Source organism: Xenopus laevis, chromosome 1S, assembly GCF_017654675.1.
Source record: "Xenopus laevis strain J_2021 chromosome 1S, Xenopus_laevis_v10.1, whole genome shotgun sequence".
Classification (NCBI taxonomy): Eukaryota; Metazoa; Chordata; class Amphibia; order Anura; family Pipidae; genus Xenopus; species Xenopus laevis.
In genome coordinates this window covers 92,976,378-92,994,257 of record NC_054372.1, presented here as the reverse complement: position 1 = coordinate 92,994,257, position 17,880 = coordinate 92,976,378, and the positions used below count along the sequence as shown (strand labels likewise).

Below are 17,880 nucleotides of genomic sequence, written 5' to 3'. Positions count from 1 at the left end.
ATACTTTGTCTGGTCTGAGGTGGCGAAGGCAAGTCTGGCGCAAGAGGTAACATTCAGTAAATCCACATCTTAGTGAATTTGCGTAGTTACATCTGCGTAGTTACGTCTATTCGCCAGAGCGCATATTCACCAGGCATTAGGGAGCAAAGTATTGGTAGAGTCTATCTCATTTGCTAGCGAAGTTACGCCAGCGACCGTTAGTAAATTGGCAAAGTACCAAAATTATGTCATGCTGGCGAATTTTCGCCAGCGTTAATCACTTCGCCCTTTAGTTAATTTGCCCCCATGAGTCACTGTAAAAGAAACAAAATCCCACTAACCTTGCTATCAACAGGGTTTTGACCGAGTATCATGGGCTTTCATTTTTCAATGCCTTATAAAAATGGGAATAGGTCCAACTTTTATACGAAGCATTCAAAGCCTCAACCCTAAATCATGTATTAGAGTAAATGGATCTCTCTCAGAAACACATGCGCATCATGTGGGAATGTCCAAAGATAAAACCATACTGGGCAGCAATTAAACAACTACTTCCAACTTTTACAGACTTGACAATCACTAATGCTGTGGTTTTTTTTTTGCTACATAACAACCCTATGTCCACTGCCCAATACAAAGCTCCATTATCTCAACCCTGATCAATGTGGCAAAAGCATTAATTCCTGATATTGGAGGTCAGACCAGATTCCCTCAATCAAAGAATGGGCTCTTCAAATCCAGGAAATACACCAATTTGAGAGACTTAAAACTCCTAAAGGCAAACACCACCAAGAGGATAAATTTAAACAGAAATGCAGTTATTGGCTTTTTTTCACAGAATCACAAGAATATACAGCACTCATAACCTAGATGACATAATGTGAAGCAGAGACCATCCCACCCTCAACTAAGTCCAAGTAAAATACCAGGCACTTGCGTACCCAGTGGTCTCCCTCCTGTCATATAAAGGCTCCTGAAGCCGCAATACTGCAATGTACTGCCCTCATGATTGTTACCACATATTGTTGCAACAATTCTATGTTTCTAATTTCCTTACTTGTTTTTCTCTCTTATTTTGATTCAATCTTCTACTACTCTTTATATTCACCTTGCAAACTAAATTCACAGCAATGGACCAAGAACAATGTTTAATACCAAGCACGAAATGTTGAGTGCAATAATACATATTGAACTGGCTAATGCTGATTTACAAAAGAATTTACAAAAAAAAAAAATCAATATGCTGTTGAGATTATTAGTCATCTATATATGAACAGAAGCCAGTGTAGTCAGAATGAAAGCTTGTATTAGAATTAGTAGCCCAATATTTAGATTTTGTAGGCATTTATTTTTTATTTTTAAAGAGGCAACCCAAGAAATAAAGTTTTGAAAAATGTTCCTGTGTGATCTAATTTGTAGTTCATATACAGCAACTGCATTTTACCGTAGTCCGTAACTTAGAATCATAAAAGAGCAACAACAAAAAAACACAATATTAAAAGTCAGGAGTCTCAACTGCAACGCTGGCGGCACAACCCCTCAGTGCTATAGGGTTTCTGGATCTTGGGTCTGGTGCAAAAAGCCCTTTGTATAGGGTTCATTATTTCAAGCATTATTCTGTGTCAAGTTTAAGAACATCTAGAAATGAATAATTCCTGCATTTGCTTAAGCCTTGTCCTCCTTTCTTGCCAATATTTTTAACATGTTCCTAAGAGAAAAAGACCCCACCACCACACACAAGATAGCAGTTTGTATTGTTCCATAAGTGCTCCAAATACTATTCTTCAGTGACAAATGGACAGAAACTTCCAAACAAGCATTACTTCTTCACACTTTTCCTGATGCTTGTGCTGCACCTGCTTCCTTGCCTTCTTTGTCTGGTTTGTTGGCAATGCTGTAGTAATACAAGCGCATACGGTATTCCACATTCTCAAAATTAGGGCGGTCCTCCATCCTGCAAACACAATATTAATGGTTAAATAATCGAAACATTGGGGCTTACCGTGAGAGGCTATGCAGATACTAAGGGGCCGATTCACTAAGGGTCGAATTTCGAAGTTAAAAATACTTCGAAATTCGACCCTCGGATTGAAATCCTTCGACTTCGAATATCGAAGTCGAAGGATTTAGCGCTAATCCTGCGATCGATTGATCGAAGGATTTTCCGTTCGATCGAACGATTAAATCCTTCGAATCGAACGATTAAATCCTTCGAATCGAACGATTCGAAGGATTTTAATCCAACGATCGAAGGAAAATCCTTCGATCAAAAAATCACAGGCAAGCCTATGGGGACCTTCCCCATAGGCTAACATTGACTTCGGTAGCTTTTAGCTGCCGAAGTAGGGGGTCGAAGTTTTTTTTAAAGGGGAAGTACTTCGACTATCGAATGGTCGCATAGTCGAACGATTTTTCGTTCGATTCGTTCGATTTCGTTCGAATTCGAACGAATTTAACCAATTCGATGGTCGAAGTACCCAAAACATACTTCGAAATTCGAAGTATTTTTCATTCGAATCCTTCACTCGAGCTTAGTGAATCAGCCCCCATATGTAGAAACAACTATAAAAGGAATTCTTTGGAGCAACAGAAAAAGAATCGTAATATTATCATAATAATGTTCCATAATTTGCCATTATAACACTATCTATCCACAAATCCCTTTTGTTGTTTCTTTTTCTGAAAGAAAGAGGGAGTCCACCAGAGACACTTTTCTTCCAAATACAAATCAATCACCTCTTCCCTTTTATACTTATGCTGGTGTTAGAGTGAGATTCATTAGGTCCAAATTGTATGTTTAGATGCAACATGTCAATAAAGACTGAAGATATTATTCCAGGGTTCCCCTAAACAAGTGTACCCTGTTCCTACACTTATACGGTAAACTGTAAGCAACCAGGATTTTAGTATATGAAGCAAATATAAAGGAGCTTGTACCTTTGAATAGTGTTCACATAGATGCAATTACAGTATGTGCTATTTATAAACTGGACCTATAGTTTCTTACTTGAATATCCAGCAATCTAACATAACCTGATACATCTCTGGTGGGCAGCCGGCAGGGCACGCCAGACGCTCTTTTCTTTCAATGAAACTCATTACTTCTGTTCCCTTGAGTTTCTACAGGAGGCAATGTGACAGGTACATTTTAAACATTAGTTAAATGCTTTACTTGAAAATAAGAATATGCATTCCCAGCTAAAATACCCAGACCTTACCTTGTAGGGCTTTTGCCCATAGCTGAAAGCTTCCCACATGGTTATGCCATAGCTCCACACATCACTACGACTTGAAAACTTGCGGTAGTTGATGCACTCTGGTGCATACCACTTCAGTGGCCACTTTCCAAAGGACTTAGCCTGCAGGATGCAAATAAATTGAATCATGGAGATTTGTTTAGTGCCTTACTGTTCAGCTCTTCTTCTTTTTTCTTCTTTAGTAGCGATAAGCTCCCTACTGCAGAAACATTCTATATTGTACATTGTGGACACTTTAGGCTACATAAGCATGTTACCTACATGCAATCAGATGCACTAAGCAGTGCCCCACACATTTTCACATCATCAGATCTGATCTTGAATAAATAAGGACAAACTGAAAATGTGTCAAATAATATTATATAAAATATATGATCACAAAGGCAGGGGTACATAAACATTAGTATAAATGGTCACACTACCCTAAACACTGACAATCATTGATGACAGTATTGACAGACACACAACCAAAATATTTAATATGGGGATTGCATGTTACCCTTATATTACTTGGTTTAATTTATATTGGTGGTCAACCTGATTAATCTCTGCTGAGGACTGACAGTGGAGTTAATATCCTGCTGGCTGAACCACAAGTAAAGGCCCTATATGTATATAATTAGGGGTAGAAGAATTTCCCTGGATGTGCTCCCAGTCAAGAACCAAAGAGTAAATAATACCTCTTTTGTGGTCTCTACTATATCATACTGTTAAATATATATGATTTTATATCATCTCTTTGTTAGTGGCAAATAAAGCATTACCCTAATCTGCCTATATACTGAGAACTTCTCCTTTATCCATTTAGCTCAGTGCCAGTTTTTCCACTTGCTGTACTAGCTATTTTCTATTACTGTACTGCCATCTAGTGACCATTTGGTCAATTTGCTGATTAAAAAAAGGTTTCCATTCCATGTGTTGGAACCCAGAAACTATGTAATCGTCATACCTCTATTAGAAAAGGTTCTTGGGAAAAAATATATTAGATATCATATCAGCTTAGTAAGGTGTGAACATTTTGTAGTTTTTTTTTTTTTTTTTTTTAATATTTTGCCTACTTGACCTATAAGTAAAAATGAAGTATCAAAGTTGGTTAAGTTAGAATTTCCAAAAACAGAACACAATCAACCAGGCTTATACAAATAGAGCCTAGAATAATGCCTGATTTGTAAGTTGAATGGTGCAGGACTGCTTCTCACAGCCAGCAGACCTATGCCTTCTAAGTTCGAACTTACTCCTCAACCACTGCTTTCCTTTCATTTGGCTTGCACATTGCAGTATGCTGACATGAGCTTAAAAAATTGGGGTGTACTGGGAGAATTTAAAAGGTAGGCAAGTATACTATGTGTTGAAATCTGACATGGGACTAGACATATTGTCAGTTTCGCAGGTGCCCCCAGTCATGTGACTTGTGCTATGATAAACTTTTGTCACTCTTTATTGCTGCACTGCAAGTTGGAGTTATATCAACCCCCTTCTTTTCCGCCTCCCAGCAGCCCATCAGCAGAACAATGGGAAGGTAACCAGATAACAGCTCCATGGTAGATAAGAACAGCACTTAATAGTAAAAATCCATGTCCCACTGTGACACCTTCAGATACATTGAGTAGGAGAAACAGTAGCCTGCCTGAAAGCAGTTCCATCCAGAAGTGTACTGAATACACAAAAATGAACATGGTTCCACACAGCTCTGCAAGTCATCTAAATAAGTATTTAAAAGTAAAGAAAATAATATCTTTTTATCCCGCAAATTATCCAACACCATTAAAGTAAAATTGATATGTTTAGCTACAGTATACTCTTTTTATGTTCTGAATTTTGGAATTTTTTTTTGAAATTATGTATTGTGTATTGTGTTCTCCTGTGTTTCCCCCCTTAAGCCAAAAATAACTGCTTTGGAAATAGGTAAAATGTTAATTCAGATGTTTTTCTTTCTGTAATTAAAGGGAGTGAAGCTATATTAGCACCATGATTATACTTACTTGTGTGAGTATTAAATGGTTACCTTGTAATAGCTATCATCGGCCGCCAGAGCTTTTGAGAGTCCAAAGTCACTGATTTTGGCATAATGTTGGTTGACCATGAGGACATTACGAGCTGCAAGGTCACGATGCACAAAATTCTTTCCTTCAAGGTATTTCATTCCCATGGACACTTGGTGCATGAGCTCTATCACATTACTAATAGATATTGTATCTCTGGGCAGACAGGAAAGAAGAATTTCATTAACAGGATGAAACTTGATTCTCTGTACTAAATGTCACTGTAAACAGAATGGGGAATCTCACAGGTTTACTGTTGGACTCGTAGCCATTCAATCACTAAGTGATTGCCAAATTAGCCTATGGTTTTGACTGAATTAAGATGCCAATTCAGTTGAAGGAATTCAACACCGCAGACACCCAAAAGAATGGTTGGCCTGAGGTAGCTCGAATTTGACTGATTCTTAGTGAATCCAATACCTTATGGATCGATATTATCATTAGTAAGCACTAATGATAATTATTGATTGGTGACAATAATTTTTTCCACGGTGATCATTAGTAAACAAGACCTTAAGATTTGTTTTTGATTTTAAAAATAGGACACAGTTATTAATCAAAGAGTGAAAAAAAATCTTCCTCAAATCAGTTAATTTGAACATTTAAAATATCAATGGAATATTTTTATTTATGCATAGTTCTCCCAAAATGACTCTGGAACCCAGTGATTTGGTTTAAAGAATTTTGCTGTGAGATAAATCACCCACTTACTTCTTAGCTCCAAGGAACTTGTTAAGGGGTCCCCCTGATGCCATTTCCATTACAAGCATAAGGTTCTCTGCCTCACACACTCCTATCATCCTCACTATGTAAGGGTTGTCCAGTTGGTGCATAATTTCAGCTTCTTTCATCATTTCATCCCTAACATTTTTTTCTTCTTGTACTTTCAGCACCTTTATAGCCACATCAATCTGACGCCTGAAAGATGGGGTAGCAATAGAGGACATTTGAGATAATATCAGCAGGTGACAAATAACAAAACCAGAAATAAGAGAGCACAATTTTCACTGGAATAAATGATCAAGGATGGACAACGGCTCGGTTTAAGGTTACAATATAACACAATTAAATATTAATTGAAAAAATCAGTGGGAATAAATGACCTTTGGGTAGCAAAACAAACCACAGGATCAGCCATGAGAAGCATTTAGGAAAAAACGCTAATGGGTTAAAGTTTGCATGGATTGTAGTTGTACCAAAATACCTTTCTTAACACAGAAATATCTGGTACTTACTTCTTTAGCTTATATACACCCTTCTTAACACATCCAAAGTTTCCAGAGCCTAATTCCACTTCATCTATCAGAAGGAGTTCTCTCTTCACAAACAGCTTTCGTTCCTTTAATTCCTCTGGGTCACTGTAAGGGCTCTCGTACACACTGGTGTCCATTGGCAAAATTCGAGATTTCCCTTGATAACAAAATTAAGGGAAGTAAGCAAATAAAATCCAGAAACTAAAAAAACTTTTTGTTGAATGCAATCTAGAAAGTTTCTATTTTTGTGCAAGGACTGGGTAAATAGAGTTGTCCTCAATAACTAACTGAAGTCTACATTAATCTATTACAGGATCTGACCTCACGCTTCTTCTTCTATTGAGGCCTCCTACCTCAGGTTCCTTAGCACCATACACCACCCCCAGCAAATGGCGATCTACATGATATTTAAATAACAGGGGTACCTGGCTTATAAAAAAACAACAACCAGGAAATGCTTTATCTCTGAAAGAGAAACAGCTCCCTCCTTTCAACAGTGAACAAATTGTGAATACTAAACTGACTTTTAAGCTGACTTTTTTAAGGTAAATTTGATTGTTTTAGATAATTAAAACAAACAAAACAAACCAAATAAGTTACAATGGGTATGAGCATTAGGTAGCACAAAATAGTATAACAGCAAAAGCCATGGGGGAATTAATTTTACACACCAACAGAACAGTCCTCATGCTTTTTAAGGAGAAGGAAAGGCTAAGTAAGCCTTATCAGAAAGGTCCATCTAAATATACCAGTAAACCCCCCAAAGTAGTGCTGCTCTGAGTCCCCTGTCAAAAGAAACACTGCATTTCTTTTTTTCTATTGTGTACTCATGGGCTTCTGTATCAGACTTCCTGCCTTCAGCTTAAACCTCATTGCCCTGGGCAAGAGCATGCTCAGTTTGCTCCTCCCCCCCCCTTCTCTACTGTAATCTGAGCCCAGAGCAGGGAGAGACTCAGGCAGGAAGTGATGTCACATCACGTTAATACTGCAGCTCCTATTCTAAACAAACAGAGAGTTTCTAGAGCTTTTTACTCAGGTATGGTAAAACATTCTACAGAATAAATATAGCATTCTAGCTTGCACTATTGCAGCTAATCTATTGGCAATAAAATGCCTCTGTAGCTTTCCTTCTCCTTTAAGTTTAAAACACAGCTCGTCCCTGTATGGGGTCATGGAATTTTATGACTGCCTTGTGCAGGGAAGTTTCCCCAATTCAGGATTCATCAGAGAAGATAGAAACAGGGTCACTGTCACACCATGGGCCCCAGACCTTTGTCAAATTTTGCAGGTGATTCTTTGACGTATGTGAGTTTGAAGAGCGGGGCAACATTATTAACCAGCTGCATCTGTGCTCTGAGGAAAGGAGTTGGGTATAAGCTGACTTTTAAATGGGAAACTGTTTTTTGCATAATGAAAGAAAATGTAATTCTAAGCAGCAATTCATATGGATTTACTCACCAATGAAAGGTTCTGGGGAGTATCCATCGGAGTTGGATGCTACTTGCCTCTGCATTTAAAAGTAAAACAATATACTTTAGTGGTTCTGGGAATGTAACAATAAAAACCAAAGAGGGATCTATACATCATTTATTACAAAATAAGTTTTTCGCTTCCTTTTATTTACTTGGATCGTCTTAAATATTAATCTGTTAAATTAGAACCGTAGCAAAAGGATCTTAAGAGGTCATTTGCAAGTGCAGAGCGTGAATGATTATTTATTAGAGGTCCGATTTTAGCGGCTTTATACGTTTTTGGAACCACAACTAAACTCACAAACTCTAAAACCACGACTGTCATTGAACAAATTAAAAGATCTGTACGAACGAAAAAAGTGCTGAACGATGAGCTAAAAAATCCAAAAACCTATAAAAAGTCGAGTTTTTCTAACAATTCCTAGCAAAGAAAAAATCTGAAAACCTCTAAAATTATTGATGTAAAGCAGTCCAATCAGATCAGCGCTGCTCCCACTGACTTCTATAGCACCTCAACAACTTGGGGAAATTAGGCCTTAGAGGTTTTTGTGGGTTTTTACATTTAATAAATCTCAATTTTATAAAGCTTTTTTGAAATATAGGAAAAACAATAAGTCAAACCAATTGGACTAGCTGTGTTTTTTTTTAAAGACGTTCCACTAGTCATCCCACTGGCTTTCTCAATTCAGAATGACTTGTAACCATGATCTTTCTGGAATAAATACCCTGGAATGTTGTTCTAACCAGCATAATCTGTTTATCATAATCAGCAAGGATCTCATGAAGGTAAGGGGTTAATTGTATTTGCATGCTTGGAGCTATGAGGTGTTAGTAAACCTTCCAGGTAGAGGTGCCAAAACAGCATTGTATGTGGCAGACAATAGATGTCCCCCCCCCCCCGGCCTCTATTCAAACTTGGTTTTTACATATATGGCTTCTTTAGCACCTCTTTTGAACCAGTCAGTCTAAAATCTGGACTTAGCCATTTTCGAACGTGTGTCCTTTTTCCTTTAGATCAGTTTTCCCCAACCAGTAGCTCGTGATCAGTGATCGGCGATCTTACGCTCCTGTACAAGATCTGCTGAACGTATGTGAATAAAGCCTTTATTCACTATAAATTTCTACTGTCCTGCCTCAATTTTACCTTGTCGAAAGCCAAGCAAGAGTACTACAGTACCCGTATAAACAACACATCCAACCCATGACTCCTTCTCTATTCAATAATCTCCTCCATCCGTCAACAGTAGCAGTCAACCTGATGCACTCTCCTCAGGACTTTGTTGATTTCTTTAAAGACAAAGTCCATCCGCAATCATATCCCTACTTCTACTAATGCAAACCAGCTCCTCCTTCCTAAGCCCCCTTCTGCATGTCTTAATTCCTTCCGTCTGGTAACAATGCCTGAAGTCTCCAGGCTTCTCTTGTCCTCCCCACTCACAACTTGCCCCCTTGACCCCATTCTTCTCTGATCAAACACTGTGTTGCAGAGCTTACACAACCACTTATTCACATCTTTAATTCTTCTCTAGCTTCTGGAACCTTCTCTTCTCCTTTCAAACAAGGTCTTGTAAAGCCTGTTCTTAAAAAGACCACGCTTGACACATCCTGTCTGTCAAACTATCGTCCTGTCTCACTTCTACCACTTGCCTCTAAACTCCTACAGGCGTATTGTGTTCTCCTGTATTACTAACTTTCTATACACCCATCATCTGTTGGACCCTCTGCAATCTGTTTTCCGGCCTGGTCACTCTACTGAGACTGCTTTGTGCAGTTACAAACGATCTTCATGTTGCCAAAGCCAAAAGTCACTTCTCCATCCTTATCCTCCTTGACCTATCATCTGCATTTGATACAGTTGACCACTCTCTCCTGATGCAGATTCTGTATTCGCTTGGCATCTGTAACTAGGCTACATCTTGACTTTCTTCTTACCTCTCTAACCGATCATTCACTGTCTCCTATGCTAACAACACTCCATCTCCACTTAATGTGGGGGTGCCGCATGGCTTGGTCCGCTGTTGTTCTCCCTGTACACTCTGTCTTTGGGAGATCTCATCCATTCATTTGGCTTTAATTATCATCTGTATGCTGATGATACCCAAATATATTTATCCACCCCTTCATTAACAGCTGAAACAGAGGCTCAAATCTCTAGCTGCCTCCTGGCTATCTCAAATTGGATGAACCAGCGCCACCTCAAACACAACCTAACAAAAACGGAACTAATTATCTTTCCACCTAAGCCTGGTCCTACTCCCCTTTTTAATATCTCTATTGATGGCATGCTCATTAACTCTGTCAACTCAGCACACTGTCTGGGGGTAATCTTTGACTCCTCTCTCTCCTTCGCTGATCACATTAACAACACTGTCAAAACCTGTCACTTTTTCTTATGCAATATTGCCAAAATCCGTCCCTTCCTTTCACCTGCTATGGTCAAGACGCTCATGCATGCTCTTATCCTATCCCGACTAGATTACTATAGTCTTCTACTAACTGGCCTCCCTTACGCCCATCTCTCCCCCCTACACTGCTGCCAGAATTATCCTCCTCTCATCCAAAAGGGTACAGGCCCCTCCGCTGCTGAAGTCCTTATCATGGCTTCCTATAAAACAAAGAATAACTTATAAACTCCTCCTCATAAGCTTCAAAGCCCTTCATTCCTCTGAACCTAACTATCTCATCTCTTTCTGTAAAGGTTCTGGACAAAACAGGCTCAAAACCACAGAAGCTTTGCTGCAAGGTTTATTCAACACAACATGTTTTGAGCATTGTGGCTCTTTATCAACACTTGATAAAAAGCCACAATGCTCAAAACATGTTGTGTTGAATAAACCTTGCAACAAAGCTTCTGCGGTTTTGAGCCTGTTTTGTCCACAACCTTTACAGAAATTGCAGTCTATTGGCTTCTAAGTGGGACAGAAGCAGTGGTGCAGGCAAGTAACGGTGTAATTAGTATCAACTTATATTATTTCTTCATCTCATCTCTTGTTTCTATATATGTTCCTGGCCGAAACCTCCGCTCCTCTCAGAGCAACCGCTTGGTTGCAACCCCCACTACTACTGCTGTTTCATGTATCAAACCCTTCTCTCTTGCGACTCCTTATATTTGGAATGCCATTCCTGAATCTCTGCGGAAACTACCTCTGGGAGCAGGCCCGGACTGGCAATCTGTGGGTTCGGGCAAATGCCAGAGGGGCTGCTATAAGATGCCATAGACAGTTAGTATTTAGTGGGCTGGTGGGATGCTGTTTGGGCCTCTGTGTAATTGAAATGCCAGAGCCTATTTTGATTCCCAGTCCAAGGCTGTCTGGGAGCACCTGGATAACACCTGAACTGGGAACTGGTACTTATATAACAGTGTAGCAAACTGTCACCTACAGCACCTTAAAGGGGACCCGTCACCCAAAAAAATTATTCAAAATCCTATTTTATCACATTAGTCATGCAAAATGAACTTTAATTACACTATATAAATTATTTGAATCTTGTTTCCTTCAGTCTGGGAATTCAAAATGATAGCAAGCAGGCAGGAGCCATTTTGTGGACACTGTTTTTAAGGAAAGCCTTGTATCATCTCAGAATCTTGTTTGTCCACCAGAATAGGGGACCTGATGTCCATTTCCATGCACTGGCTAAACAATTAAATGTTAAAGAGAACGGGGATATGTGGGGAGAGCAGTGACATCTAAGAAGTGCTGAATTGAAAGTGAAAGTAATTGTCTGCCCTGCCTCAATGCCACGGGCATAGAGGAGGGGCAGACAATATTTGATTGACAGCTGATGTGTTTAAATGAGCTTACAGCAGCTATGAATGCTTTAATAAAAAATAGAAATTGGATTTCATGTTTAATTTGAAAAGGACTTTTATTATACAGATTTTCGTGTCTGGGTGACGGGTCCACTTTAATATCCCTTTGAATTGTGTCTGTATGCTATGCTCCCTCCTCAAGCCTTTTGTTTCCTTGACAATGAGCACTTAATCTGTATTGTAATTATATTTTATATTTATGTGAATTGTATTTCTAATAATGCACATATAGTAGCTTTTTACTTCAGTGACCCCTTGTTTGTCAATACTAATTTATTGTTTTGCAGTACAGTGCTTTGCCCTCAAGGAGCGCTATACAAATAAAAATATACATACATACATTAATAGAGATATGCCATGACCTGAATGAATGAGAATCTTTACAAACATCGGAAAAAAATCACAATTCAATTGTTTGTAAATGGGCAATTCGTTGTCAAGTGGCCATGTGTTTTTACTTACAATTCAGTGTGTTCCCCACAATTTCAGGATAATTGCAGCTGCAAGCTGGTTCTTTTGCAATTGCAATTAATGCATTAAAACACATGCAGTTAAAAATGCTTTTTTATGTGAATTGGACATGAACTACACTGAAATTTTTAGCGTTTGGATGTTGTTCCAATTTGCACAGTAAGTGACAATTGGCACATGTGTGAGAACCCTAGAGCAATCACCACTTTAAGGTGGTGGTAGGGTTTCTTTTAGGGCTTTAGCACACGGGCAGATTCGGGGATATTTAGTCGTCTGGCGACAAATCGCCTCTTCTTCCGGGCGACAATTTCCCGAACTGCCTTCCCCCTGCCTTCCACCTGGTAAAATGAAAAATTGCCTGCAGCACTGCACTCCCGGCACTTCGATTTCCAAAGTCGTCCGAAGTTTCCTCATGAGGCGACTAAATCTCTCCAAATCTGCACGTGTGCTAAAACCCTTAGAGCATCAGCCTTCTTAATGCTGGTATTTAGTTCTCCCAAGAAGCCTGTTTTAGTGTCATATTTCTCCTATAATGTGTAGAAATCTCTCAGAGGAGCATGCCTTTTGATTAAGGGTGCACCGAATACACTTATTTTTGGATTTCTTCATGAAAGCTTCTGGGGTATGTACACCTGGGCTGTGCTTTTTTTCTGCAAGGAAGACCCTATGAGGTTTCAAAACAATGACTTTAAATAAAATACTTTAAGTATTTTTGATAAAATAAGTCCAGAGTGCATCAGACTACCTTTTTACTTTTTTATACATTTGGAACCACAATTACCCTTGCGTTTTTTCCAGAGAAAAAAACTTGGTTGCCAAGTGCCAAGCAAAAAACACTGTTGTTTTGAACGTATGTTTCATTAAAAAGAGATACAGATGTATAAATTAAATAAAATTTAAAAGATGTTTGACTTTCACTATCTAGAACCCTTTGCTTTGATTCATATGGAAATATTGTGTGTTTTAAATTAAAAATTATATAGTACAAATTTTTATTCAGTCAGATTTAGTAGCTGCAGAAAGTCATCTTTTTTAAAAGCAAAAAAACATAGTTACTGCGGTAGAGCTTCATTGTACATTATACTTACAATTTTAGGAAGGGATGGGGGAGCAGCAGCTGGTGTTACTGCAAGAATAAATGCATAGTGAGGGTCACATACAGCATTTGCAATGACAATGGCAATCACATCTATTAACTTCCATCTATTAACATAATTGCATCAATAAAACAAATCATAATTTTTTACTATAAGATATGTACAGTTTTAATAAACTCTTTGCATAACTCTGCATGCCTTCTTATTTACAGTAGATGATGAGTTATTCCTTAATACACAGGTCTAGACAGAGTCTTTTGCCACCTCCTTCATTGGCAAATTATTTAATCTTCTCATGTCATGATATGTAGTGTGACAAGGGTGTGGCGTTTTTGGTGTTGGAAGCCACAAGTTTTGACCTTCTAAGCAGTAAAGATGACTGTGAAAGAAGTAGCTAAAAAATCAATACAAACATAATATAAAAGGGTTACACCATGTAAGTGTTCCACTTATTAAATGATTATTTAATTGAAAGATACACTACCTAATGTACAGTATATGACCTCACATGGGTAGTGGCTGTACTAGTAAAGGTATGGGATCTATTATTCAGAAATCATTTGTTCAGAAAATTTAGAAATATGGAAGTGCAATTTCCTATAGATTTTCCTATGCCAGAAACAGTCGTACTTGATATTTACATTTAGGGGGGATTTATTGAAGTCCGATTTTGTCTGACTTTTAAAATGAGAAAATCAACATTTTTTTTGTAGAAAAATAAACACATTTTTTTCTAGATTTATTAAACAGCAATGGTATTAAAAGGCTGAATAAAAAAGTACTCCAACTCAGACCTGCCGAGTTCATGTAGATGTCGATGGCAGGTGCCCGTTGACATTTTGAAGATAACCTGATCTTCACTGGGTTTCATAAAAAAATCCAAAGATTTTGTGGTTTTTGGGGATAATCCGAGTTTTCTGACATTGAATGCAAAAAAAAGTAAGATTCGTATTTTTTCACAATTTTTTTTGTTTTATTCTCACACTAGAGATTTTCATGAAAATGTATTGATCAATAGGGGGGAAAAGTCCGTGTGAATTTGGTCGGAGTCGTTTTCAGAAAATAATGAGAACTTTTCGGATTTTGTTAAATAACCCCCTGAATGTTTGCATGTCTTTTAGTAGCCTTTGGGATGTGGTGATCCAAATTATATAAAAACTCCCTTGTCCGAAAAACCTCAGGCATCAAACAATCCACATAACCTGTATACTTTATAATTTTTCTTATTTTCTCATTCCATAGCCTTTTTTTAGCTACAATTCATATTTTTGTTTAACTCACATGAAAATGTGCTGGCATTAGGACATGCTTCCTTTAAAACAGCTATAATTCCATCTGACTTCAGTTTTAGGTATTCCACAAGCTTTTTAGGAAAAGAGAAATATTTAATCACTCCTTTGCAATATAAAATACAATAACTGTTGATGAAGCAGCATTATTAAATTTACTGGACTTACCTGCCACAGGGTGTCAAACTTAGTGCCCTCAGGGATTGAATATTTTCCAGATTTGTCTTGATCTATCTTATAATGATAAACAGTTTTGCCATACATTACAGAAAGAGCATAGGTCCCATTTTCCTTCCTTTCCCTCATGCTGAAGAAGAGAAACATTTTAGTGAATAGCGAGTTAGAGCATGGGCTCTGTATTATGTATGTTGCTAAAGATAATGTTTGGGAAAACATAATGTGGTCATTGTTGATACAGGCGGAAGTTTTATGCTCTTAAAGGAGAAAACACATGGGCTTCAACACAGTGATATTTACACAACCTTCTATTATCGACGTGATGCACAAAGAGTTTATTACTTTCACGCACATATAAACTTTTTTTTAATTGGGCTTTTAAAATATGCATGGTTTTGTTTTTTACAGAGACATTAGTAGTTTATGTAAAAATGCTGAACTAATATCCAAATGACACCCTGGTTTGGAATTAGTTAATTCTCCATGTTTTTTTCTGTCCATGGTCTAATTTATTTTGAACACATTTTGTCATAAAACCCAACTGACTTAAATGCACATTTAAAATTAAAGAATGATACTTCATATTTCAAAGTTATTATAACTCTGTGCTTGGATACTGAAATAAACAAACAGCTTATTATTTCCCCACTCAAGGTGCATGCTAATAGAGCCCACACTCTGGTTAGGGGTAACAGTAGTTTTTTTTCAATTGGCCCTGCCAGTGCTAGGACACCTGCAACAGGAGGGAGCTTCCAGGGGAGAGAGGCCATGTTATGCAAAGCACATGTGCATAATGAGCTTCTGATGTCACACACATGTGCAAAATGAGCAAGTTGCAGCATTTAGTGATTTGAGATGTATATGGAGTTAATTATCAAAATCGGAATTTATCTGATTTTTTACAATAAGCTAGTAAAAAAAAAAGCACGATTTAATAGAATCTGGGGAAAACACGATAAAAACGAGTGAAACCCCGACTCATTTGATCCTTTTCTGGCTTTTTCGGGCTTTTACCCAAAAAAACTAAATTTTTCAGATTTTAACCAAAAAGCCAGAAATAGTTGGATTTGGTCTAAATACAGGGCAGACCACAAAAACTTCCAAATAGCATAGTGGCCCCTCCCATTGACTTATATACTTATATACTGAGATGGCAATTTTTTGGATTCTGACTTTTTCCAGCATTGGGGCATAATAAATCTAGAAAAAATTGAGGGTTTTTTTCCACTAAAAAAAATTTCTAGTAAAAAAAACTTGAATTTTTTGAGTTCTTAGCATTCTGACGTTAATAAATAACCTCCATAATGTTAATGTCATGTAATTTGGGAGAACAAATACATTTCAAAATGGGAATTAATTTTACTCTTACTTTTACCTTTGCTGATTTTTATTCCATTTATACCTTATTATATATCGTCCTGTGTGTATCAGTCATGGTCATGGCATTGCATTTCCATTGAGGAAAAACAAAAAAGGATTACTTGAAACCTGAGACTGAGACATCTTTGAGGACAGGTTCCAGCTCTTTCAAATCCATATTACATGAACAGTAAACTTACAGAAATTTGCCATCAGGTTGGGCTCCTGAGTACAGCTTGCGTTCTGCTTCATCTCTGCTAATAGTTCCATGGTACCAGGCCATCCTCTCATGGGCAGTAGTGGCTATGAGCTTTTCTACTTGTGGGGCCTGGCTAATTATTGCCTGTTCCAGTGCATCCCCCTATGGATAAAGAAAAACAACGAACAAAAAAGTTATTATTTGCTAGGCATTAAATGCTAGATTTGATCAATTGGTGGAACTAAATGTATATTGAATATAATAGTGAAAAAGTATAGAGATATTAAATACATTTTATATGTAAATGAAATACAAAAAATTAGCTGTTTCACAGCTTTTTGCTCCACAATTAATGGTCCTAAACCAAGTTGCAGGTGAAAGCAGTGTTTGGAAAAAGACAAATAGGCATGCACTCCTGTGACACACCGAATTTGTTAAAACTTGTACCTTTATTCCACGGATAAAATCGAAACCGTCCTGATACGTTTCATATCAAAAGATACGTAGTCATAGGTACAATTTCAAAATGAGCCGTTGTACATTTTTAAACCTCAAAAGAGGAAATGACGTGAGGATAAACCTCACTGAAAGATTTTAACCCTATGGGTGCTGTTATACATAAGCCATGTATTTATATTTTATACAAATTTTATACAAATTATATACAAAAAGAAAGAACATGTAAATATAACTGCAGAGTATAATAAATGTAATTTTTAGAATCTTAAAACATGATGTCAGATTATTTTACAGATTAATTAGGGGTATGGGAATTGGGAATGTTGTAAATGTTATACATTCTGGGCAGTTGAAAATCAGGCTCGAAGTTATACAATAAATTAAGTTCAGAGTTGGCATAAAATGCATTCATTAGACTAATTAATCAAACATATGGATAAATAAATTCATAAAGGAATTAATATACATGAATTAATAAACAATGTATGACCATATATGTATTTACTTAAAACTAACGATATCGCTGTAACAGCTGAACTATCACTTACAGCTGAAGAGAGAAGTCCCACCCCTTAACACGGCAATTAAGAAAACCTATTAATGGAGAATGAAAAAAAGGGGGGGGGGGTTGGTGTGGTGGACGAGACAAGCTCTTCCACACTAAAGACACATTATGTCCAACGGAAACCATTCATAAAGAAGCTGCTGTGTACAGGCCCGGAAATTTCCTGTGCGCCAATCCCCATTGCTCCAGTCCAGATGATGAAAATTTACACAAATAAATGGAAGGGGACAGGGGCGGCGAACAGCAGTGGGCTTACGGGCGCCCACTACATAAATCCGGCCCTGGCTGTGTACACATTACATGTGTTCGCATAGCCATGTAAAAGGCTGGCCAATCAAAGTCATCCTTGCAACTTATTGTTTACGCTTATGCCTATCATGAGTCTTTACCTAATGATTAAAGCAGTGATTAAGTGTGGTAATTACAATGTGAATGGTTTGTTGTGAGAAT

General features: G+C 37.7%; 1 protein-coding gene across 1 annotated transcript in view; it reads right to left on the bottom strand.

Moving 5' to 3' along the window:
• Positions 1-289: 289 nt before the first annotated feature.
• Positions 290-17,880, bottom strand: part of zap70.S (zeta chain of T cell receptor associated protein kinase 70 S homeolog) — a 35,796-nt gene continuing 18,205 nt past the window's right edge. The window contains exons 3-13 of the mRNA XM_018243635.2: positions 16,408-16,568; positions 14,840-14,978; positions 14,664-14,745; positions 13,374-13,411; positions 7,990-8,038; positions 6,514-6,688; positions 5,990-6,196; positions 5,242-5,434; positions 3,198-3,338; positions 2,987-3,099; positions 290-1,933 (exon numbers count right to left, since the gene is read on the bottom strand). Coding sequence (XP_018099124.1) covers positions 1,807-1,933; positions 2,987-3,099; positions 3,198-3,338; positions 5,242-5,434; positions 5,990-6,196; positions 6,514-6,688; positions 7,990-8,038; positions 13,374-13,411; positions 14,664-14,745; positions 14,840-14,978; positions 16,408-16,568 — 1,425 coding nt within the window. The 3' untranslated portion in view covers positions 290-1,806. The remainder of the gene's footprint in view (positions 1,934-2,986; positions 3,100-3,197; positions 3,339-5,241; positions 5,435-5,989; positions 6,197-6,513; positions 6,689-7,989; positions 8,039-13,373; positions 13,412-14,663; positions 14,746-14,839; positions 14,979-16,407; positions 16,569-17,880) is intronic.